The sequence below is a fragment of the Danio rerio genome, chromosome 19 (assembly GCF_049306965.1).
Source record: "Danio rerio strain Tuebingen ecotype United States chromosome 19, GRCz12tu, whole genome shotgun sequence".
Taxonomy (NCBI): Eukaryota; Metazoa; Chordata; class Actinopteri; order Cypriniformes; family Danionidae; genus Danio; species Danio rerio.
In genome coordinates, this window is record NC_133194.1 from 22,013,635 (window position 1) to 22,039,954 (window position 26,320).

The 26,320-nt window shown below is 35.5% G+C and overlaps 4 protein-coding genes across 19 annotated transcripts in view; 3 read left to right on the forward strand and 1 right to left on the reverse strand.

Annotated features, from left to right (window-relative positions):
- The window catches only part of evx1 (even-skipped homeobox 1), a 153,983-nt gene that overhangs the window by 36,746 nt on the left and 90,917 nt on the right, over nt 1-26,320 (reverse strand). The gene's annotated exons all lie outside the window — the stretch shown is intronic.
- On the forward strand, nt 1,955-7,384 carry hoxa5a (homeobox A5a). 2 transcript variants are annotated; one of them, XM_073931090.1, is made up of 3 exons: nt 1,955-2,252; nt 4,089-5,906; nt 6,414-7,384. In XM_073931090.1, the coding sequence occupies exons 2-3, from the start codon at nt 5,360-5,362 to the stop codon at nt 6,662-6,664; spliced, it is 798 nt and encodes a 265-aa protein (XP_073787191.1). In that variant the 5' UTR covers nt 1,955-2,252; nt 4,089-5,359; the 3' UTR covers nt 6,665-7,384.
- hoxa3a (homeobox A3a) lies at nt 1,955-26,204 on the forward strand. Of its 7 annotated transcripts, none has more exons than XM_073931086.1 (4): nt 1,955-2,252; nt 20,624-20,681; nt 23,526-24,084; nt 24,692-26,204. In XM_073931086.1, exons 3-4 carry the CDS (start codon nt 23,643-23,645, stop codon nt 25,480-25,482), a joined length of 1,233 nt encoding a protein of 410 aa, XP_073787187.1. In that variant the 5' UTR covers nt 1,955-2,252; nt 20,624-20,681; nt 23,526-23,642; the 3' UTR covers nt 25,483-26,204. The 7 variants fall into 7 exon arrangements, with proteins under 7 accessions (XP_073787187.1, XP_073787188.1, NP_571609.2 ...); XM_073931087.1 differs by lacking the exons at nt 1,955-2,252; nt 20,624-20,681 and adding exons at nt 7,756-7,782; nt 7,981-8,091; XM_068215184.2 differs by lacking the exon at nt 1,955-2,252 and adding an exon at nt 7,984-8,091.
- On the forward strand, nt 11,539-15,296 carry hoxa4a (homeobox A4a). Of its 2 annotated transcripts, none has more exons than XM_073931089.1 (2): nt 11,539-12,052; nt 14,427-15,296. In XM_073931089.1, exons 1-2 carry the CDS (start codon nt 11,734-11,736, stop codon nt 14,750-14,752), a joined length of 645 nt encoding a protein of 214 aa, XP_073787190.1. In that variant the 5' UTR covers nt 11,539-11,733; the 3' UTR covers nt 14,753-15,296. The 2 variants fall into 2 exon arrangements, with proteins under 2 accessions (XP_073787190.1, NP_571610.1); NM_131535.1 differs by lacking the exon at nt 11,539-12,052 and adding an exon at nt 13,496-13,964 and having other exon boundaries at nt 14,427-15,293.

The following is a 26,320-nucleotide window of genomic DNA, read 5'->3' on the forward strand; positions in this document are numbered from 1 at the left end:
CGTGCCAGAATATTTAGAAAGTAGACCTGGTTTGCAATTTTAGAATCGCTATGCTTCAATCGTTAAGCCTTGTGTGTTTTGCTGCGTTGTTTAAACGCACTTTAATAAATTTGTGCTTTTTTAAGTAGGCATAGTTTTAGTTATAACGAATTTCTTGTGGCAAAGGCTTAATGTTGAAAGGCGCGACTTTTAAAACAAAATATTAGCAAGAAAAAAAACATAATCCGGTATATCTATATATATTTTATACTTTACAGCAATGAAACGCGCAAAAAAATTAATTACAATGCATTTTTTAAAGAAAACAACAACAACAAACTTCTAATCGGTGACTTAAAACATTACTATTCAGAAGTAATTGCATTAATACCAAATCATTGCATTTAAAACATATTTTTAAAATACACTTCGAAGATTGTACGTTTTATAAACTGTTTCTATATCTATGCTGCTAAAGAACTAAGATTTGTTGTCAATTGACTCACTTATGGAAATAACTGCTGTCCTTGCAAGCTGATGAAAAGGCAAAAGCAATATTTATTGGCTGTCTGTGTTTGCGGATTGATCATGTGACTTCACGGGCCCAATGCCAGTGAAGTGGGATTTAATATGAACTCTAGCTATAACGGGATTGTATCACTCTAGCTCGTAAAAACATCAAGTATTTCGGCTCAACAACTCAGCAAGACGAAGAAGTATATGAATTCGAATTAAATTTCGAATTAATATGTATCATAGTCACGCAGCCGTCATTCACTCTTTCACTTCAGCACTTTTCAGAAATTTAGCTTTTTTGTAATAGCCTACATTTCGTCAACAGAAAAAAACAGTTGTTTCAACAGGATGATGTGTCTCTTCGGGACTATCTTCAGATAACAATGTAAGGTAGGCTACTTTAACGTTTGTGACAACCTGCAATCTTATATATCTGGTGTGTGAAGACGTGACCAATAACTGCGACCATTAATCCGTCGATGCAGCAGTTCGTGCACGTGTGAAGTCGTAAAGGTTTTAACATCTTTGCTGTGAGGTAATAAATTTTTTGGTCAGTGTGTCTTAATATAGGGCATCTTCTATGCATATCTGGTTGCATAATTGATTTTTCTCTATGTGTTGCTATCAAGATTTATAGTCTAAGCTGTTAGAGAAACCCGATTCTGTCTCCAGTGTTGTGTTGTTATAGGAAATAGCCTACTGCATCAGTAGTGATCGTGTGACTACGATCTGCCATTCTGCCATTCAAAGTTCTCAAACCTAAGAGAACACTGAACAGTGGACGCCTAAATCGTAAATGTTTTTTTTTAGAATATCTCACTTTATCTTTATATTATCTTATATATATATATATATATATATATATATATATATATATATATATATATATATATATATATATATATATATGCTGTGTGTTTTAGAGCAAAAACATAATTTAGAAAAAAAGTGTTGTGGTCTGCTTATCGATAAATCTATCAGTATAATGTAGCCTATCAGTTTATTATATAGTTTATTATTTGTAGCCTTATCATTTATTATATTTGAATATAAAATGTGTATGTTCCTGTCATGTAATTAATATAATTCTATATTTTACTACACAAAAATTTCCAAATATGCTGTAGGCCTACATATTAAATAAGTCAATATAAATTAATTAATTGCAATATAACAAAATAAAGGATGGAAAGAAGCTTTGCTTTTAAAAATTCGTCGTAATGTCGAGATTTTCTCTTTGTGCTCCTCCTCTTTGTAAAATGGCGCCTGACTGCAATCCAGCCCCCTTCTCAGCCAGCGTCTCATGAGAAGCTATAAATCTGTTATTGTTTATGAAAATTTACTACTTTGCCATACAACTTTACGAGCTGCCGCTGGTTCTCATTGGTTACAAGTCAGTCACGTGTTTTAAGACCACATAAACGTTAACTTTTTATGCGTGTGCACCCCAACCCAAAATAGAGCTGCATTCTTCGTCTGACCTTGCTTAGTCTAGCTCTTTTACCTCCGCTATTCTACATAATATCGTTGGCTGTTCATTTCTTTTTTTCATTTCAATTTTGAGGTTGGCTGATATTCTAAAAGCTATTCGCTATCATCGAAGTGGACATTAGCTAACAGTTAAAAATATAGGCTATAGGTTTAGTGTTGGAACGCTGTGGCACGATCGAGAGGCTCTCCGAAAAGCTGTGATTGTGAAGCATTTGACGTCAATAACATATGTTTCTTGCATTCTAGGACCAACAGACAAGCATAAGGTAAGGATTCGGGTGAACGGATAAACATTGTTTTTCAAATGGCAATAAGTAGCCTAAACGTTTCAACGTCTTGTTTAAAATGTCTTTGCTCAGAAAGTTGCAATCTATCTTTTCGGAACGGATTTTATATTTGTTTTATGTTTATGCAAAACCTTATTTGTATTTGATATGTCTATGCAAATCAGCAGGCCCATGTAATATATCATTAGATATAATTTTGTTTCTTTTCTCATGGTACTAGGCCTATATACTAAGCATCACCCCTGTGTCGCTAAGTTAAGAACTGTGGTTCTTGTTTTGGAAAGCTTTGATATTTTGAATACTCCGGGTGCTCCGGTTTCCCCCATGCACAGGTCCAAAGACATGAGGTACAGGTGAATTGGGTAAACTAAAACTGTCCGTAGTGTTTGTGTGCAAATGGGTGTATGGGTATTTCCCAGGGATGGGTTGCAGCTGAAAGGACATCCGCTGCGTAAAACTTGTGCTGGATAAGTTGAAGCGACTCCAGATTATTAAAGGCGATTCCAGAATAACAAAGGGCCAAAATGAATTAATGAATAATACCCCCCTGATTGATTATTCAAGATGAATTCTGAACGTTATGAACAGACAACATTTAAATAGAAAGAAAAACCTTAAAATCTTCCTGAAATATCTGTAAAAATAAAACATTTGTCTAGAAAATGAACCATAGGAATTTTAGTTAATCTATGTGTTCAAGCAATTCGGTGGACTTCAAAACCACCACTAGGTGGAGTTGTATGACTTTCTTAGCGGCAGCACGTTTGAGTTCACTTGATCAAGCTTGGGCAAATTTCGGTCTGAAGAGAGCCGGTGTCCAGTTGACTTTTGCTCCGACGTCAATCAGACACCTGAACATGCTAATTCGTGTCTTCAACATAATCAGAAAGCTACATGTAGGTGTGCTTGATTAGGTTTGGAGCTAAATTCTTCAGGACACCGGCTAACCCATGCTCGCGAGTGAAATGGCACGACATCTTTTCAGATCTTGGAAATCATCTGAATTATCTAAATCAAAATTGAGGAACAATATAATATACTTAGGGCTTTAAGTAATTTTAAAACTTGCATGTTGATGTTTTAACAATAGTGCAAACACCTTTGTTTCATTTGATGGAAAAGCCTTCACAAAGCGTGATATGAAATATGTTGGAAGAGGCTATGTTATTTGACTCAGATATTACTCCAATTTGGCTGAACGCAGCATAAGTCGCTCATACAATATAAATAGTACACTTTTGTACTTTTAAGGTTTACCATTTGGTATAGGCTACTGGAGTAGCATGGTAACATTTAGCTTACCTTATAAATAGGCCTACAACCCCAGCGACAGCTTTTGTCCCTTTATTTCTAATAGTGAGAGTCTAAGTTAAATTAATTGATTTTAACGATATGGATTATCTTCGATCGCTGTTATGAGAAACGCGAGCCACAAATTTAGACCAAGCAAGCAGAATGTTCGACGGGAACTGTGGGGTCGGAGCTAATGTTAACAAATGTTCAAGAAGTCAGTGTCAAATAAATGGAATTGTTTATATATATATATATATATATATATATATATATATATATATATATATATATATATATATATGATGTCTATTGAGTCTAATAAGGGGTTTACAATGTTTTCAATGTGTATTCAATAATTGCGAGGTTAATAACAGTTTCTATATTTTACTGGTTACACACAGTATAGGCGTCTCTATTCACCAACTAATGTCAGGTTTTCTCTTAGTCGTGGCATTCCTTGTTTGTTTGTTTTTTTCATCATATACTTCTGTTGATGTTTTTCCTGTTTTCCTGTTATTTTAGCTGGTCATGGAAAAAGGTTTGCTGATCACCAGAGGTTCTCTGAAAGTTAGTCTCCGCTGCTTTCCAATTTTTTAATGAAATTTTACATTGTTGTAGTCAGATTTGTCTTGTATATTGCCAGAACCCATAGAGAAAAACCTATTACTTTTTATTCTATGACATTACATTGGATTTTATAGATATTTTATAGATATTTTTTTGTTCGTGTTACACACCAACACAAAGTAGCCTACAACCTACCTTACTTCGCACTTTTCCATAGGATGCATGTATGTATGTATGTATGTATGCATGTATGTGTAAAATGCATTATTATTATCATTACTATTAATATTATTGTTGTTGTTGTTGTTATTATTTAGAATATAATCTACTAATAGACAGCTGTGCTTAATCCCAAAATGCTAAACAGCAATTAGGCATTACATCATGAATAATGTAAACCCTTAGTTAAAAATCGCCGTTTTGCTTGCACTTTAAAAATTAAAAAAGAGATTGACTAAGCATATTTAACAACATCCCATGAATGTTTTTAAGCATAATATTTTAAAATAAAAAAAAATCCAGTGCCCGTCTTACAATTAATTAAACACAAAGCTTAGTCTTTTTATAAATAATAAAGGAATTATGCTTGTCCTTTGACCATTTTAACTGCGTATATCTTCTTTTATGTATTGAGTTTTATTCTCGTTGACGACTGATGTTTCAAATTTCTAGTTTCGAGTGACACTGAGTCTATCAGGCATTCTGCTGCGCGTTTTAGTGTGCAGGTCACGGCGCATTGTTTCAGCAGATACAATTTTTCTACCGCAGAGTCGTTACCCTCTGAATGACCCCATCGCTTGCTCGCCTCCAGTCTGATGGTTTAGGTAGTCCCGACTCTAACCAGAGGGTGGCGCACGGCTACCATCTACAAACAAGCGATTTAACTGCTAGTTCGCCAAAACTGTTGTTGCGCGCTCCCGTGTCCTAACAATTCCACCCTGATTTCCTGCTTACGTCTGAGTTTACCGCTGGAGGTCACAGAATAGGATTTACGACTGGTCAACAAAAAACACGTGATTCTAAGCCATAGCCCATATTTGGAAGCCTACGTAAGGGTGCATTAAGTCTGTGTCTCACTCATTTCCATAATTCATCATAAATAGTGCAAGGGTGCAATAGAAGCTCAAAACCACCAAGAGACACAAATCAAACTCAAACGGCAGCATTGTTTTCTCCATAAAGGTAGTTGTAGTAAGTAAAAGTAACAATAAGGTAATTGTCAACCAATGAGCTCTTATTTCGTGAATTCATTTTGCGGTCGCTATCCAAATGGCGTGGACTATCCCTTACATAACTATGGAGATCACAACTCTAGTGGCCAATGCAGAGATTCTACGGGCATGCATTCGGGCAGGTATGCTTGTGGCTACAATGGAATGGATCTCAGCACCGGGCACTCCAGCCCCGGACACTTTCTTTCATCTGGTGAGCGAACTCAAAGCTACAAAGACAGTCCAACTGCGACGCCTGTCCGGTACAATCAGCCGGTTACCGCTAGCAGCGCTGAACCTTCCTCTGATCATCTCCCCTGCTCATCCTTAGCCAACTCTCCTGTCAGTGAGCAGTCACACCGCGCCCTGAAAATCTCACTATCTAGCACCGCTGGCTCTGCGTCCAAAAGCTTTGGAACGGTTCTCAGCCGGGAGGGAGTTTCGAAAGTGTCAAGCTCTATGGAGGAAGAAAAGCCACCGGGTAGTGGACAGACAGCTTCACAGAATGTGTCGGAGGCACCGCAGATTTATCCATGGATGCGAAAACTTCATATAAGTCATGGTAAACGGCAAACGTAGAGGTTTGCTTTTATTGCGTTTGTGTTCTGAGTGTTAATGTAAGGTGTGATTGGCCTCCTGCCAGTTTTACAGTAAAATTTTTTTTAACTTTATATGAATATTGAAATATTAGAGTTAGTTTTTCATTTTGGATATTTATATCGAAAAATATGCCAAATATGCATCCTGTGGTTTAATGACTCCATGTTTCTAAAGATTATTTAAAACTGATTATATTCTTTAAAAACGAAGTGCAATTGTATGATTAATTAATTTGTCGATTGTGGATTAATAAATTGGTTGTGTTATTAAATAAATTATAATTTGTTAGAGATAATTTGAAAAAAAATAGTTGAAATAAATGTTATGCTTTTTGCCCTTGAGAGAATGTTACGCATGCGTTGAGTTTGATGCATACATGCTACTTCAGTTCACTTTTTGTGTCGTGCATACCAGGTGTATTAAAATGCATAATAAATAAAAGTGAAAATGTCCCACTCATGTATAACAGATAATTTGGCCGGACCGGAGGGGAAAAGGCCCAGGACAGCCTACACGCGCTACCAGACACTTGAGCTCGAGAAGGAGTTCCACTTCAACCGATACCTGACACGTCGCCGAAGAATTGAGATTGCACACACTCTTTGTCTCTCAGAGAGACAAATCAAAATATGGTTTCAAAACCGCAGAATGAAATGGAAAAAAGACAACAAACTGAAAAGTATGAATATGGCAGCTGCAGGAAGCGGATACCGGCCTTAAAATGTATATTTGTATATTTACCTCTATAAAATGTGTTAGTGTTTGAATATATGCTGATGTGTGTGCGTCCGCGCGTTTCTTTATTCTAAGTGTGTGTTTCTCAAGGGGATGTCTTTCACAAAAGAACTTTCCACTTGTTATGTGAAAGTAAACGCCCTGTGTAGCGGCCTTGGATAAAAAAGTAAACTTCTCTTCTGTGTTTTCATGTAATGTGGATAGATATTTGCATTGTCTTAGTAAAAGGAATGTGTAAATAAATATATAAGCTTTGAATACAATTACTTTAAATATCTAAAGTACACTGGATAAGCAAATGAGTAAAATATTAGATTCTTACAAAATTAAGTTTAAAACGGTTTTGTCGTTTGTTTGTCTTGAAGTTTGTACATATGAATTGATGTATTTTACAGGTTATTTATTTAAAATCAGTATCAAATACCGATTGTATTTTATGTCACTCTGAAGTAGACCTGTTTTGTTCGTGTTGTTCAGTCATCGCTGCGTATTGATAAAAACGTTCCGCTCTGACAGTTTCGTAAACATTTTTCAATTTGAATGTTTGTGTGTTTTGCGTTTTCAAATATTTGCAGATGTGTCACTCGATTTATTTATTTAATTTACCTTCTTGTGAAAATTTAATAATAAAGAAGTTTAGAAACAGTATTGCCAACAATAAATGCTATGTTGAAAAACAATAAAGTTTTTACTTGCAATATTAAATCCTTTTGTAAGATTTGTTCCATTCAGCTGCGTTTTGTGCTAGGCAAAGTTGTTTATATGAACGTGAAATGTACCACACAACAGTTTAATAATTATTAATGTGAGGTTAAGCATTGGTCATGTAAAACTGAAATTAAATAAATATTCCACAATTCCGGTGCTTTAGATTAATTCGATCATTTCTTTAAAACTTTGAGTTGTTCAACATTGTTGAATCAACAGGTATATGACGCGCCAATTTCTTAGGTCCCCTTGCCAACTTGTCAATGAGAGTGTGCATCCACGCCCAGTGTCCAGCACTCTTCTCATTCATTAATTTTCCTCCTTCTTTGGAAATCACGGTTTTGAGGGAAAACTTTACTAGACCCTTTACCATTCTGGATCCACGACATTGGCTGGTAAGATAAATAATGAGTGTTTGGTCCACGAATTAGATCGTAAAATTCACTCGGACTGAGACTGCAGATAGGCTCACTTGCCATAAAACAGTCACGTGGTGGCAATTAAAGTCAGTTTTATGGTTTTGGGGAGTCGACACTATATGGCATATAAAGTTAAATCGCACTGACGTGGAGCTTCGTTTTCTTTCTCTGTAGACCGTAGAGGTGTTTCTTGACTGCACCAGCAACTGCTTCTAACAAGCCAGATTGCTATGGACTGGAAACGCACCGACCGGATTTACTCGGGCGACCGAGGGCCAGCTCTTGGTAAGTTCAAGTTGGTTTATTTCGGTTTTACGCTTCTGTAACAAAGTTTTCTTTAGGCTCTCGGTAAAACAATGAGCAGAACAGAAATGCACTCAGTTCCTAATGCGCTAACTGAGGGGGTTGCATTGTGAATACCTTGCCGGGCAGATGGGGATTGCTCTTTGATTATCTGATTTCGTCCTAATACAATATTTTTGCTCCTTGCTCTGCATAAAGTAATGACTTGTATGAGTTTTTGTTTACTTTTTAGTGGTATCACCATATGATATCGTATAGTATTTTATACAAGGAGTTGGGTCAAGTGTACATGATAATAATACACTGGATTAAACTGACCTTAAATCCATTGTTTAAAAATGTTTTGTTGTATAAAGTCAACATTTGTATAAAGTTTGCTGGCAAATATATAATTTGCCATTTACATTATTCAATCTGCCATCTACATTATAGTGTTTTAATTATTTTAGTTGGTTTAACGTGTATATATTATTTACTGGCATCTTCTCGTTTTACACATTACACTGTAAAATTCACCTTCAACATCCTGAGAAATATTCAGTTGAGTTAAAACAAATTAATAACCCATTAAGGCATTGAAATAACCGTAATCAAAGATTATTAAAAGAGTCTTTCTTTGTCCTATGTGTTTATTTATATACAATCCTAATACAATATTTTTGCTCCTTGCTCTGCATAAAGTAATGACTTGTATGACTTTTTGTTTACTTTTTGGTGGTATCAATCTCACCCTTCAGATATTGATGAAAGCAACACACCAGAGTATCTATCTATCTATCTATCTATCTATCTATCTATCTATCTATCTATCTATCTATCTATCTATCTATCTATCTATCTATCTATCTATCTATCTATCTATCTATCTATCTGCAAAAATATTCTATTGTTCAGAATATATTTGAGTTATCAGTATAAATAATTCGTTAATATTTGTTACTTTAAATTTGATTAAGAGTGAGCAATTATAATTATCAACAAGTTTAAGCACATGTAGTTATCATAATCAATCATACTGTTTTATGTTATGTTAACGGCATATAAAACGTTTTATTCTCGGGGAAAAATATTAACGATAATGCAGAAGTTGTGTTGAGGAAATGCGCATAACAACCGCACACTTCAATTGATGAGAGCGAGCTAGAGATGAAGAGAAAGACAGAACTCGACAGATAATAAAGGGGAGAGGGACTGAAGAAAAATGTCTTCGCTCCTGGTTCACCGTGAGGTCAGTGGCGGCAGGAAGATGAATGTGCACACGCCATAAACCACCAGCAGAGCTCGCTTTTGGCCAAGTTCAGTGTCACCCGCATTGGCGCCCCTTTCTTTTAGGATAGAAAATAGAAAGAATAATAACTCCCGCGTACACCTTTAATAGCAGAGACTGTCGATAGAATATACGTGGTTCACGAATCTGGATACAGCATGGGTATCAGTAGAATCTAAGGCCATTAGGACATACATTATATATCAGGCCAAGCTGCCTGTAGATAGAAATTTATTTAATAACATATTAATAGTTTTGACCTAACATTAATGATAATTGAAGGTATAAATAATATATGTGGGAAAACGACAGTGTTGAAACGAAAGTTGATGAGTTTGAGGGCTTGTTTGTGTCCATCTGTTTATTTGTGTTTGTCTGATAGAAAGAAGTCTTAAAGGTAGGGGGAGGATCGAGGTCAAAAGTTTAAAGCAGAACAAGTAGCTGTCATCTGTTCTTGTAGAGCGCAGTGCCACTTTTATAATGGCACAAAAGATGGAATAGCTGTGAATCCCGTGAGTTCTGGTCTAACCTCGCGATGAACCCTGCAAGCTGGGTGACCCTAGGTTAGCATCCCAAGAGACTACCTACTCCGCCAATTCCAAAGATCGAGTATTCCTTTTTTATTAAGGGATTTGATTGGTGAATTTCCTCTGAATAAATAGTATTTGATGACCAAAAACTCAACAATACATTTGCATTTACAAATGGTTGTTTTGGAACGAACATTGTTTGCATATACTTCAGACTTCAGAGGTGTTTTGTTCTTGTTAAGCACCTTAAAAAATAGCATTCGTTAAGTTTAAATAAAGACAGTAAAAAAACATAAATAAATATGAACTAAAAATACTATGCAAGTAAAATAATTGTTTTATAACATTATTTTTAACCAGTATAGCAAGAAAAAAACGAGGGAGCCACGAAATTGAGAACTGCAATAAAATGACTTGACATTGCCTTAAAAATAAACACAATATAATAATATAAATGTAAATATAATATAGAACAATATAATTTAGCACTCATCACTTTGGGAAGAAGAAAATGTTATATAAATTTCATAAACACACAAACATAAGTAGCGCAAATAGCTAAAACCTTCCGAGAAAAGGTATCAATTTGTGTTACAGAAAATGTAGAGAATACCCATTACTCAAATCTAAATTCAAATTAAATTGTCAAAAGTTTTATGTTTTATGTTCAATGTGAGTGCAGGGGCTTTAAAGAAGCGATGACAATTCAAAATTCATCTTATAGGACACCAGAAATAGTCGGCAAAGCACAAAATTACACGGGGAGGTGTGTAATTGCAGGATACAGCAAATCATGCGGTTGAAAAAAATATTGGTAAAATCAAGCAAACATTCAATAGGACTATAATTTTGCTATTCTGGCCTCAAATATGATATCGTGTTGTATTTTCTACAAGGAGTTGGTTCAAGTGAAAGATAATAACACACTGGATTAAACTAAACTTAAAGCCATTGTTTAAAAATGGTTTGCTGTTTTATAAAGACAACATTTGTATAAAGTTTGCTGGCAAAATATAATTTGCAATCTACATTACTCGTGTTTTAATTTTTTTAGTTGGTTTAACGTGTAAGCGTATATATTATTTACTGGCATCTTCTCGTTTTACATATTAAACTGTAAAATTCACCTTCAATATCCTGAGAAATATTCAGTTGAGTTAAAACAAATGTATAACCCATTAAGGCATTGAAATAACCGCAATCAAAGATTAATAAAAGAGTCTTTCTTTGTCCTATGTGTTGTCCTATGTGTTTATTTATATCAGCGTGTTCGGTTTTAGCCCGCTGGTTTGTATAAAAGAAGGGAGCGGTGTAAATAAGAAAAACAGACGACATTGTATAATTTTATATGCGGTTCGTGTAAATTTTTTTTTGATCATTGTTACTATTATTTACTTCTGCATATATTTTCTTTTGCTAAAACCGTTTAATCAAAATAACTGTATTGTCGTTAGAAATTTATCTTAATTTATTCTAAGTTAAATCAAATACAACAACATTATTATAATATTCATTGTATGTTGTACACATACACACACACACACACACACACACACACACACACACACACACACACACACACACACACATATTGCACACCCTATTTATTTATTTATTTATTTATTTATACGCTTACTAAATAAAAATTGTATTTGTATATATGTCGACCTCCAGAAGGACGCTGCTCCCTGAGTGGATAAACGAAGTCCAAGGCCGGGGTAAATGCAAGGTCACCTCGTCTAACAAATATGAAAATGTCACATTTTCAGAGGGCACGCCTTGTTGTTTAACAAAGACTGTCAATGAACAAGATTAATAAGCGGCGAAATGGACACTGAGTCACTAAGAGGTCAAACCGAAGTTATCTCTGTACAGCTATTAAAGAAAGGTAGACAGAGCTGTTCTATAGATGAGGAACAGCACGTGGCGCACAGTTTAGTTAACATGAATATCAAGCTGACGTGGATATTTAAACATGAGTTTTCAGCTCAGATTCACTCAGATTTCTGGATTCACGATATGGAAATCCTGAGGAAAAAGAACTTAGAAACTACCTGTCACAAGAGGAATGCATCTTTATCTAGGCAGGGAACCTGGCGTAGTCTATCAGCTGCAAAATTGGCGATATTTTGTTCAGTAACACAAGGTAGGGCTTTTGAGTTATATTTTAGAGTTGAATTAATCGTGACAATTCAACAAATCTATTACAAATATAGAAATGGTTGAAATTGTTTTTTTTTTTTTTTGTAGCTCATTTTACAGAAAACGAGATGTAGGTGATACAATTTTTGCCGTTTTATTATTGTTTATTATATTGAGATTGATGTTTATTAGAGATGTTTATGACCATTACTCTCATTATTATTTTGTTATTTTTAGCGATTTTTAGATCACCTTATCGCCATTATATATATATATATATATATATATATATATATATATATATATATATATATATATATATATATATATATATATATATATATATATATATATATATATATAGCCTATATCTATATATATATATATATATATATATATATATATATATATATATATATATATATATATATATATATATATATATATATATATATATATACACAAGCTGTGGCTGCTCGCAAATATGGTGGCTAAGGTCCTGAAGCAAAGTCGAGGTTAATTTGTTGTCATTTTATTTGTTTAGAGTAGAAGCCGAAATGGAGTACTCTTTACAGAACAGAACATGAAATGTCTTTACAGTATGTTCACTTCAGTTTAACTGGACAGTTTTTTTTTATTGATATAGGCCTGTGGCAGCACATTTTGTCTACATTGAGGCAGTAAGGAATACCACATTTCTTTATTTAGACTATTTTTAATTCCTTGCTTTGAATGAAGATCTATGATAGACTACAATAGAATATAACCGCTCATGGTGGATGCTTTTGGTACTTTTGACTGCTGGGCAGATCGTCTAATAATGAGATTCCGCAAACAGTTTACGATGTAAATGGCTGGACCCCAAACTTACGTATTTTTTCAATCATGACTGTTATAGGTTATAACAAAAAACGTATGATGGTAATGTTGTTGCTTGTTTGAAAAACGTTGCTTTGCTACTCGTTAGCAGGTGCATAGTGTAAGTACAGAGAAAGAATTGCTTTTGTGAAAGTGGTCGCGGGCAACTGGGAGAAACTGGGACGTCCCTGAAAGGTACAAGACCTCGGGTCGTTGTACCCAACAAACGAGATTTTTAGCACATTTATCATTAGAAAGGGCATTAACAGTCCAATGGGATGCTTTCGTGATAAATTATGTCTTGTTAAACTCAATTATTTATCAATGTGTAACATTTCACATTGTCTACATTTAGCCAGTTTTGTTTTCCGTATGATGCAGTTGATAACTGTATTGAATTCATTTCTGATATGTTTTATTTGATAACAAAAACGACGTACAGACCTTTCGAACACATTTTTTGCTGTGCTGGTGCCTGGCTTGCCATTGGTGCTTGTTTACACGATGCCCACAGGAGGCGCTGATTGGTCGCATTTCTCACGTGACCGAGCAACTTTGTACATTTGACAGAGGAGTAGGTGGGTTTTGGAGAGATCAGAATACGACAGCACCATAAAAATTAGAATTGTTGCACTTTTTCAAATTAATGATCATGAGTTCCTACTTGATCAATTCAAATTACATCGAACCTTCTTTCCCACCCTGCGAGGAATATCACCAGAACGGATACATGCCCGTATCCTCTGATTATTATGAACGGCCGAAAGACCCGGGCTTCCCCCATCACGAGGAGGCATCATACCCGCGATCAAACTACCAAGAGCAGAGCTATGATTACGGTAATGTGTCAACCAACGATCTCAACGATTTCAGCGACCGTCATCACGCGCAACCTCAATCCGTTTCGCAGAATCATGGACCCCGCCTCACCACAGAAAGCTGTGTGGGTTCGGATGGAAACAAGGACTGTAGCCTCGTGTCAGACGCTCTCCCGGGCTCACAGAAGAGTAAAGAACCAGTGGTGTACCCCTGGATGAAAAAAGTCCATGTTAATACCGGTAAGTAATGTACACGAGCAATAAAAGCTCTAGAAGCCCTGTGGAGGGCGTTCTTCGGAAAGCATGTAGGAAACCCAGTTGTAATTGCTCATTTAGAGGATTTACTGCCGTCGAGATGAAATCCCGGTGATTGGGAGTTTTCGCAAATTTTATTTTCCTTGAAGGTCCGCCCGGACCATTTGCTATTTGTTTGTATGACAAAAAAATTGTTCTTAAACGAGATCACACTAAATAGGCCTTTTAATTGAGCAATTTTCCCATAGGCATTGACGCATGTTGCAATGTTACCAAATGATTTAAAGATCGTGGAAGAGGGAATCATCGACAGAGAGTGATACATTGTTTCTTACTCTACTCGTTTAGGGCTCTACAATTATTTTATAAGTGTGCTAATTATCTGACATCTCACTAATACCTGAGATTGTCAATAACACCTGCTTGGTTATGTGTTTGTGTGTTTAGTGACCGCCAGCTACTCTGGAGGAGTGCCCAAGAGGTCTCGCACCGCCTACACGCGCCAGCAGGCTCTTGAGCTTGAAAAAGAGTTCCATTTTAACCGATACCTGACTCGACGTCGACGTGTGGAGATAGCGCACACTATGTGTCTTTCTGAGCGTCAGGTGAAAATCTGGTTTCAGAACCGCCGCATGAAGTGGAAGAAAGACCACAAGCTGCCCAATACAAAGATCCGCTCCTCGAGCTCTGCACCCTCCAACCATCACGTGAAAACGGACGCCACTCAGCAGCAGCAAACGCTGCTTCCTACGCCGTGTTCCTCTAACCTATAGTGCTAGAAGCAAATCGGCACAAACGGAACTGAACAAGAAAGAAGAACACTTAGCAGTATTTGGATCGGAACTTCACAGGGTTACTTTTTATTAAATGCCCAAAGTGGCAACCTAACTTCGCATTCACAACCTCTTCCTCCATTGTAGTTTGGAAATCCCATTCTTCCTGTAAAATAGAATTGCCTCCCTTAAAGGAACAATAGTAGAATGTACTTTAACTTGGACAATGGCTCGTTTTGTTTTCTGTCGTTAACCGAGTCACTTAGTCTTGTTTGTGGGAATCAACGCTATAGTGACGCGTGTACAAACCGAAGTTTTAACATGAAGGCACAATAATATAGGAATAATCTTCCTGAAGTAGTTATCTCATTTGTCTTAGAACCGCATTTTAGAGTGTTATTAAGTGTATTTACGTCATCAAAGCTGTGAATATTCGTGTATTTGGTCATTTGTATATTGGTAAAAGATGTCAAGTTTTAGTAAGCCTGTGTGCAAGTAATTGTAGGCTAATCGTGAAAAATAAATATGACTTTATTGTGAATTATATTTCAAGTTAATTCATGTGACCAAGATGAATTTTGTTATTTGGCTATTTCCTGAAGCTTGATAGCAGTTTAATAGTTATTTTGATCTTTAAGAAAGTCTTTAAATGCACAGACTACGTTTTACCTAAGTTTTGACTAATTGTGTACAGTATTGCTTATTTGATTGCCACATTATACGAGTTTACGGAAAATGTGCACTTTACAAGTCAAATTGTAAAGTATATATATATATATATATATATATATATATATATATATATATACATAGGAATATAAATTCGCAATACTAACGTTTTGGCTCTGTTGACAAATAATAATGCGCATAATGATTGAAGTGTCTTTTGACGCTAACGTAGTTGTCTAATTCTGGTCCACTTATTATTTCAAGAATAATTTTTGTACAAATCGACGTAGTTTGCACCGCCCAATTGCTTCATTTTTCAGTATTCAACAGGGTAGTTTATTGTTAGATTTTAAAAGTTGCTCCAAATCTAGCATGTTTTATGCCATTGCTTCTCAAAAAATTAAATAAAATAAACATTCTCCTGGAATCTACTGAAATGAATTAGAGACGGACAGTAGACAGTAGACTACTTACTGGTTTAAACTACTGATGGGGTCAGGCAAAGGACACAAATTAGCTGTCCAATCATCAAACTAAGCACTGCGTATGACCCCTTAACCTCTGACCTCGGCATTTTCAGCACCTTCTAGACCATGATCTTTTTACTCTTCGAACACATGGGGCAGCAGTGGAACTTTAATATGTATTTGAAAATTCAGGGAGAAACCAAAAACTACTTCGTGTTTAGATAAAGCTTACTTTGCGCACCTTAATTGACATTAAACATAAATTAAAAGGTAAAATCTGCTAAATTACTTGAAACAACCTTTTTTAAAGACAGTCTAAATTTCAGAATAAAACACAAACAGTATACAATAGATCACTTAAATTGAAAGAACAGAAAATATAGGTTACAAGTTATTGCAAATTAGGTATTATATTTTTTGTTTAATGTAAACAAACACACACAGACAACAACATCAACTTGACTTTTGAATCTGAAAAAAAATATATGTGTTGCCTGTTTACCACTTTGTGGAACTTAACATCTGTGTGGGTTCTCACTATAAAGAGAAAATAAACGCAAACTTCGGCCCTTAAATAGTCGTGGTCAATCATCGATTGAAATCTTGACAGACAGGAAATTTGAACTTCTATCATGACATCAGTAGCTCACCTCCCTATCTACCATACTTAAATTTTAATTGACTGGCTCACATGACCTTATTAAATAATAGATACCCCTTGGTTAGAAATAAATACTGACGTTCGGTGGGATTTTTCACTTTGCAGTTTGCACCGTCGACTATAGCGAGTACTCGTCGAACCGACCCGGTGCTTCTTTTCCGGTAAGTCTTTAAAACAAGGTTTGCAGTAGGTAACCTTAGCTTTTTAAAATGTAAATTATTTTTAGTTTACCACATGCATTTTTGATAGTTTTCAACACGTTTGTTTGTTTGGTAGGCTAAAAATTATAGCTTTTGTATCTTCAATGAATTAATGTCACTTTTAGGTTAAATGCTGATGGCAAAGTGATTTATTAAAGTTTAATTGTGAATCACAGTAATTTTGTATATGGTAATACTTCAGTTATACTTTTTGACTTAATGACGGTTACAAAGCAAATGCAAACAGGTGCAATAGTAAATTTTTTTTTATTATTATTAACATTATTATTATACTTATTATTGATATGTTTTAGCCGTTCATAAGACAATTGTGTTGGTCAGTCTCTTGTGCTTTGTAACAAAACATGGACTACTGAATTGTACAGAATTAAATTTTTGTCATCCACATTAAACAAACGTCTTTCGAATTCAGAGTAAAAACATTTAAACAATCCGGCAGTCAAAGATTATTTTCGTTTTTATTATCTCGCACTTCAAATTGCGTGTGGTAGTAATTTTGGCTTGCCTTAAGAGCTTGTCAGCGATGAAAACAGATTTTGTCTCTCCCCTCGCGAGGTCTGCAGTTCCTTATTAAATGATAGCCTACTAATATAAAAAAATAAGTAAATAATAATGATAATAAACATAAGCATAATAATAATCACAATAATAAAAAGACCAGAATTGTTTAGTTTATTTCAATGTGGAGCGAGAATGCGTGGGCTCTGTCCTGGTCAGAGACACAGAGACAGACGCAATTCTCGCAATACCTAATATATATATATATATATATATATATATATATATATATATATATATATATATATATATATATATATATATATATATATTWTTTTATTTATTTATTTTGGAATGAGGAGCTAAAATAAGAAAAAAGTTCAGAACATATTAAAATCTGGGGGAAAATAATGTACTCCTTCAAGTTGTTGCTTTTAACAGAACAATGCATTGGTGAAAGGGGGATCTGTCCTGCATCGCCGAGGTGATTAATTATCTACGGGACTTCACAGCTTCTGTTGGATGAGCTTTCAGCTAAACACTTTGCTGACGGAAAACAAGCCTCAAATGGTCGTAAAGAAAAGGCCTCTTTTCCAGTCATGTCTTCTTTCTTTTGTTTGTCGAGGGACTTGATAGATTACGACTCTGTGAAAAGATGGTATGGCTAAAAGTTATGATATCTAAGTAGCATACCTTCTAGTGTTAAAACGTGTTCATTTTTTTTTTTTGGTGTTGCTGTGTTGACACAAGCAAGCTCACAGATACCAGATGCTTCTACCATCGCCAATAATAACATTAACTTTCATTACTTACTTGACTGATACACCGTTATCACCGAGAGAGGGCCACCTTGCACACATTTTTTTACAGCAATTATATATATATATATATATATATATATATATATATATATATATATATATATATATATATATATATATATATATATATATATATATATATTAGATTTTAAAATATGTCAGGAAAATTTTGTATAGAAATAATATTATTTTACCCTATTTTGCTAATATGATCCATTTACTTTTCCAGTAACACTTCCACATAAGCAGACTATTAATGTAATGAGGTCCAAATATATATTTTTTAATTTTGGATGTTTTAACACCAATTTGGTTAAAATATGCAAACCAAGTAGCATGTAATCAAGCTGGATTTTTTTGTCTTTTTTTACACAAAATTTTGTTAAAACAAATCAAAATTTTGCTTAATTATGCTTTTATGGATCCCACCTAGCCAACAAACATTAAGCTGGGTGGATGCGTTCTCACAAACAATGTAAAATGACGCTTTGTTTCTGCTTAAATACTACTCAAAATAGTAGTCTATACATGTTGCTTCAATCTTTGTTATCCGACAAAAAAAAGGACGAACTACACTCGCCATTAATGATTCACAGTAAAAAAAGGTTTCCTCTTTAATAGACGCTGGATCACGTGAGTGGGGCGCATAATATGGTTGCGATATTATGATGAAGGGGGTGGATGGCATACGAACCCCGGTCTGCTGTTGTGCTGATAGCGCTGGTCTACTTCACTACAGCGGGGCTGGGTCATTGTGGACTTGCAGAAATGCCGGAGATATAGGGAGAGAAAAAATGTAAAAGAACGAAAGCACCATACGTTTTTCGGATGATGCTATACAGCTGTCATGGACGGATATGTTTTTCCACACTGAAAAAGACAAAGTCCTGCGCACCATGAGGATGGATTTTATTTTGAGGTATTTCCGCTGATTGTTCATTACTCTCGTGAGTTTTTGTGGCTCAAAGAGAAGGTGATTTAGCGTACAAAGGCGGATAAAATAAGAGTAGGAATCAAAATATTAAAATAAACTCAACTTGAAGCATATTAGAAAATCAACTTTTATTCATCCCTTAACCGGCAGTGAAACAAACATTACACGCGTAAATGTGAATCTAATTGTTACATGCATAAATATAAATCAAAAAATTCTTTAAGCAGCACTGCAAATCTAATATTGTATACAAAGAAATATAAAAGCTTAGACTGAATTTTTAAATAAATGTTTTAGTGGGAAGTCATGCAAAACAAATTATCACTAATATTCACTCAAGTTGATAAACAAATGCTTCGCTTATTAACAGTACCCTACGTCTGTATTTAATAAAAGATACATTTAAAATATACGTAGTTAAAAAAAAAAAAAAAAAACTTACCGTTAAACAAGATGTACAAAATTAGTTTATCGCAGATAATATGGACTACGATCTATAGTTTCTAAAACACTTTTTTCTAAACAAATAGACTCTCCCAGTATTTTTATCGATGTATAATTATGTTCATTTATACCATTAGTTAGTTATCATTTTTGTATGTTGTTTCCTTGTTTTGATTTTAAATATGAGAATGATGAATGATGATGTCTTTGTATTACACGTGGACTCGGCAACTCTTGTGTTTGGCTGTAAAGCTCTTTAGCTTGTAGTGGGTGTGTAAACTGGGTTTTCCCAGAAAAATAAATCACAAGACAGCGAATAAAGCTCAACAGAGCAGTGGCGGCCCGTTTGTTGCGGAGCCTCGCTTGGGAAACGAGGATATAATATAAGGAGTATCATCCAGAAGCACGCTGCCGCACGGGGTCACGACGCCCGAGTCTTGATTTATGGGCTGGGGACTTAGGGCAGCCGCTGCTCGAGAGCTAATGACTATTCGATCTAAATTCACTCGAAAGGAAACAAAATATTTCCTTGATGTTTTATTCCTTGTGATATTTCTTTTGATTTATTCATCATTTTTACACAAGCATCAATGTACTTTATGACTTTAAACATAAATCTATTACTTTGATGTAGTTTGTTTTCCCCTTTTTAATTATTACATGCATTGACCTATTTGTGCTAGTAACTGCATCAGCAAAAGGTGTAAGAATTAAAATGTAGATTTTTTTTTATTCAGGTGTGAGTAGTAATTTTTTTAACTTTTGTATGTTGTTAGTGATACTTTTAGTTTGTAAGCTAATTGGTGTAAATTACCATGGTCGTTTTGCAGTATATATTTGTTGTTGATTTCATGATTTGACTTTGTTGTTAAGTGCAATGGACTTGTGCAATGAAAATAGTGTAACCCAATTGCTATAAATATAAAATAAAAAATAGATGTCATGTTTTTATTGCCTTGTTAAATTAGTCTGAAATTAAATTACAGAAATGGGTGGTAGAAAAACGCTTTTATTGATTTTTATCATAAATTTTATGTACACCACAAACCACCCAGTAAGTCATAAAGTGACATTATTATTTACATTTCTCCTTGTTGTTACCGTTTCAAAATGAAAAAGCAACAACAAAGAAATTATGCTTTTTTTCTTGTCGTAGATTTTCCAACAAATGAATGTGCCTCAGTACTAAAACAACGGGAGCTGTATCGTTTAAGGTGAGCTCTCTATTGCATTACATAACTTTAATACACACACACACACATTATATATATATATATATATATATATATATATATATATAATATATATATATATATATATATATATATATATATATATATATATATATATATATATATATATATATATAATTTCAATATATAAAATCATTATATATTGAAAGTATTGTTTATTTGAACAATTACTGGGATTTTAATACAAACAAATCAGTTATTTTATCATGCCTACATTTCGATTAGATTTCAGTGCCGTCAATGAAACTTCTTAGTCATCGTTCTATTGAAAGAAGGGGAAACAATAGCGTTAATGTCCAAAAATGCTTAAATTGTAGAAAAACAGCATACGCAAGGATTTTAAAATCCCACTCACCAACCCACGCCGCCTGTTTTTTTCTCTTTAGTTTTGGTAATCTGTAATCCAGGGGGGCCGCGCCAAAACAGGCTATGTACGGCCATATAGAGTTTGACCAAGAAAAGAGACACGCTGATGGTGGTAATTCATTTGTATACAGAACCCCTCTCCCACAAACCTTTGATTTTATTGCTGGTAGTCCGTGGTCAAATTCTTAATCATCAATTATTTGTTGAATGAATGGATCTTACTCAAGTCTTTCAGTATATTATTGTTGTTTTAATTACTGATGCTGCGATTTATAAATTAACTTTTAATTATAAATACTCTAAGGCAGTCCTTTTATGACAAATAGCATTTTCAATTCTTTCATAATCGAAAAGATGTTTATACAATTAAGCTTAAATTTGATAATTTTCTAACAAATTGTCTAGTTTTAAACAATCTTTAAGCTGTAGATTATATTACGTTGTGTTTAATCCGCACTGACTGTTTACAAGGTAGTAGGATTGTTTTCTGTGCTTGAGAAGGCGCTTAATTTGCATAATTTTTCTTGTCTACGGTGACGCTCTGTTTCGAGGGAGTTCACTGGGGTGTGCATGAGTATGTGCTAACGTGCTAGTTTGTGCACGTTCCTGGAACGAGAGACTCACTAGAGCGCAGCCCATGGTGGCATTTAGTATAGATCAGAGAACACAGGCGTTCATTTAACAGAATGTAATATGTGGGCTTGTGTAAATGTGCCTATTTTTACGAACAGGGCGCACGAGACAATTTTTGTTATCTAGCCGCTATACTGATCTGCGTCAAAAAAACGAACAAAAAAAACTGAAGGAAGGAATCTGAGACATCGAGTGCAACTGAGTTGCTGCTTTACTGCAGACAAGTCCAATGACTATTGCAAGTGCAGCTCTTGCTTTATTGTCTTCTCGATTTAGCTTTATCCTGGACTGCAGTTTGATCGATTTCTGCCGCTGAATGAGAGAAGCTCGCGGCGTGCTGCGCGCTGCTCGTCAGAGAGGAAGGTAAGCTGGACAGAGGCAGGGTTCTCCAATGCTGTTTAAATGGCGAGTTTGTGATTTATGACCGCGCGGCTGAAATCTCGGTTCAGGGAGAGTTCATACTCGCACACACTTGCTCACTCACAGTCAAGCCAGATTCCTCCCGTGCAGCAGCTGGGTCTCTTGCTTTGTAGCTTTAGCTTATTTTATTTTAGCTTTCCAGTATTATAGTGACAGAGAGCAAATTTGTGAAATTCAAGCATAGATGGCTGATTTTGAATCAGAAGAGGCCTCTTGTTTAATTTCTATTTAATTAAATAGTCTCGTGGTGTGACGTTATGGCCTGATTTCTGTTTTTTAACCGATGTGGAAACTTGATTTTACATCGAATGCTATTTATATTAAGCCGATTACCACTGTATAATCATTATCATTGTTGTTGTGCACTATTGATTTTGTTACAGAAACATACAATTTTAGTCTATTGGCATATTTTTTTATTTATTTGACAATTTAGACCTACTTAATATTTGTTTATAATCTTCGTTCTGTTTTGTTATTACAAGTTTATATAGGAACGTGGGTTTGTGAGATAGCCTATATTAAGCAATGTATAGATCTTTTGAATATAAAATAATACTTTAATGCAGGTTTTAATTCGGTTCAAAGGTTACTCACGAGCTTCCGGCGATAGCATTTTCCCGGCTCGGTGACCCTTTCATGCGTCCACTTATGCCAGTTACAGTTACCATAATACTTTATTTGGGGTTGGCGATGAAGAGCTCATATGACGTGGTTATGGGTACGCGTGTTAGCCCGGTTTTTCAGGTTTTCTGCTACTACTGCTTTCGAACCCAAACAATACACGCAGGGGCTTGAATTTTACCTGTCACGAAACACCTTACGAACTAAAATCAGATGAAAGAATAGCATATAGCTAATAAATATTTATTTTTAAACAGGAAATTGTTTAGGTAACATAAGTGATTGTTGCTAATTGATTAAGTTTAGCTGATGGTTTATTTCAGTTCTTATGATTTAAATTTGCTACAAAATTCAAGTTTCTTTCAGAAAAGAAATATTGGTTTAATGTGCTCATGTGCATAAAAAGATTAGGCAGTTTCAAAGCAAATTTGGATAAAATTATGACTAACACAAACAGGTTTGCCTGTTTTTTGAGTTGCCTTCATTTTTAAATTTAGACAAAAAACAAATTAGTTTTTAGATTGTATATTTTTTACTGGATTGTTAACATATAGCGTTTTATTGGACAGTGTGATTGAGTTCCATTGTTTAAACGGCGATCATGTTCTTTGTGGTGTGGAGTTATGTTGTCTATTGTTGCAAATGGCCATAAGGTAAGTGGTGACCGGCTCTCCCAGTCTCGCCACACTGTCAGCCGAGCTTTGAAAAGTAAGATGGATAGGCCTTATTTTCACCCGCTCACCGTGTCTTCTCTCACCGTAGGTTTACCCGTAGAGCCCATTGGCGAAGAGGTGTCACGTGACTACGTTGAGCCAATGTTCTTCTACAAAGGTGTCAGGACCTTGTCAGAAAGTGAAATAAACATTGGGAAACGGCGAGATGCAAAAGGCAACCTACTGCGACGGCTCGGCAATTTACAGTGGCCTCCCTTATCAAAGCGCAAACGGTTTAGGTTATGATGCCAGTCAGCAGCAGTATCTCCAGGCCCTTCATGCGGAAAGTGAGTACCATCGACCGGCCTGCTCTCTGCAGTCCCCTGGTATATCTGCAGGTCTGCACACATCCAATGAAATGTCCGAGGTCTGCCAACAAATTAACGGAACACAAGCTACAGTAACAGACACCTCCGACAACAAACAGCCCCCTACTGCCCCTTCTGGACCATCGTCCCCCAGTTCCCTGAATCAAATTCCAAACATTGATTCCGCCGCCAAGAATCCAGTCCACGTATCACCAACACCATCCACAAGGAAACACATTTTCCCTTGGATGAAGGAGTCCCGTCAGAACACAAAGCAGAAATCCTGTAGTATCATTTCAGGTGATTACATCAACCACATTAAAGCACCTAAAATTAAACTTGCATATTAAAATGTTCGACGGAATATATAATTGAATACATGTTAACGCATCTAATTTTAGACAGATTTTATTACTTTAGTATTACATTTTATTTAGCATATTATATCTGCTGTCGCTTTTGTTAAAAAAGGTGTGCTGACTACATAAATGTAACATTTGGTAGTAGGTTAGACTGTTTTGATGTTAAATGCATTGCCTGGAACTGCATTATTTAATTATTTAAAAGCCAAATCTTTGATGTTAGCTACATAATTCAGCAGACAATCAATTTATTTGAGAATTGCTATGATTTGGAAACACAAAGTGATGAAAAAATGCAGTTAAAATAATAGCGTTTAGGGATACAATTGGCTAGTGACTTATTGTATTATATGCATAATGTATTATTGAAAAGATGTAATACTTTTTCATGGCGCAGTCATATGTTGTCTGATAGCTACAATAACAACACCCAGTTAACAATATTAAAAGCAATGGATGTATCATGTAAAGAGGATGTGCAGTGAGAACCATTTACTTGGACATGCGCAATAACGCTTCGTTTTACTTTTTTTGTACTCATACAGTAGAGAGCTGCGCTGGAGACAAAAGTCCCCCTGGTTCGGCCGCCTCTAAGCGCGCACGTACTGCATACACATCTGCTCAACTCGTGGAGTTGGAGAAAGAGTTCCATTTTAACCGTTACCTCTGTCGACCACGACGAGTAGAAATGGCAAATCTGCTTAACCTGACGGAAAGGCAGATTAAAATATGGTTCCAGAATCGCAGGATGAAGTACAAGAAAGACCAGAAGGGGCTTGGAATGATGCCATCTCCTGGAGCACAGTCTCCTCACAGCCCAGTATCCTTGTCATCCGGGGGCGGAGGAGGGGGTGGAAGTGCATATTTAAGTTCAATGCATTCTTTGGTAAACAGCGTAACCTACGACTCACCCTCTCCAGCATCGTATAACAAACCTCAATCTAATACATACAGCCTTCCTACGTCATATCCTCCTCTGAACAACTGCCCGCCTCCACAGAAGCGGTATCAGGGAACTGGTACAGCCACTCCAGAATACGACACGCATCATATACAAGGCAACAACAATTACGGAACGCAAGTGCAGGGCAGCCCTGTCTATGTCAGTGGCGGTGGAGGTTACTCGGATTCTTTGGTGGGTATGGGGGCCTCGGTTTTTGGCCTGACGCACCTACCGCATCCATCTCAAGGCAATATAGACTACAATGGCGCTATTACCATGGGAAACAGCCATCAGCAAGGAGCATGCGATTCAAACCCATGCACATTCACAGACTTAACACCACACTATTCTCAGGGAAGAATTCAGGAAGCACCCAAACTGACGCATTTATAGTGGCGCAGTGTATTTTGTTCCCTGTCCACGGCACACATTTGGGTTTCTTGTATTGACTGAATTTTCAACTGCGTTTATTTGGTTCATATAGTTTTCCTGACGTTGCCTCAGGTGAACTGAGCTTGTTGTTTCTACTTTATACGTTTAGAAAGGAAAATGAAGTTCTTATAAGCTCAAATACCATGGTATCATGGGGATATATGTAGGCCTTTTTTAAATACAGGGTAAGAGCACATAGAACACAATTTTATATATTATGTATAAATGTGAATTTAAGTTTTTTAATTTGTTTGCAGTCCAAGATTTCTTTTCTGTTTTGCATTTTGCACTTGAGGAAATTTCCATATTATTCAGTCTTAAAATACAGCGTGAGTTTTTTTTATGTATTTATGTTTCCATGGACAATAGATTGTGTTATTTAGCCCAGCTCCTCCAGAAAATGGGTAGAAGGGAAAAATGTTTTTTTTCCTGTAATATCAATGTTGAAATCATATGAACAAATAAATGTAAACAGGCAAGATTATTCATCAAATTTCAAAGTGTAAAAATATTACCTAGTGAAATATTACATGGCATGAAATATTACCATGCCATGCTTAAACAGTCGAAAGTCAACGATCAAATGCTCATACTTTTTATTTGTTCAAATATTTAGACATTCCATGTTAGATATTCCATGCTGCTCAACTTCTGAAAAAATAAATAAAAGAAAGAAAGAATCTGAGGGGGTTACGTATTTGCATTTGAATCACTCAACAAAAGGATCAGAAACAGAAAATAGACAATCAGAATCTGATATCTTGCTCAAATGCGGCTGTTTAGTTCAAATAAGGAAAAT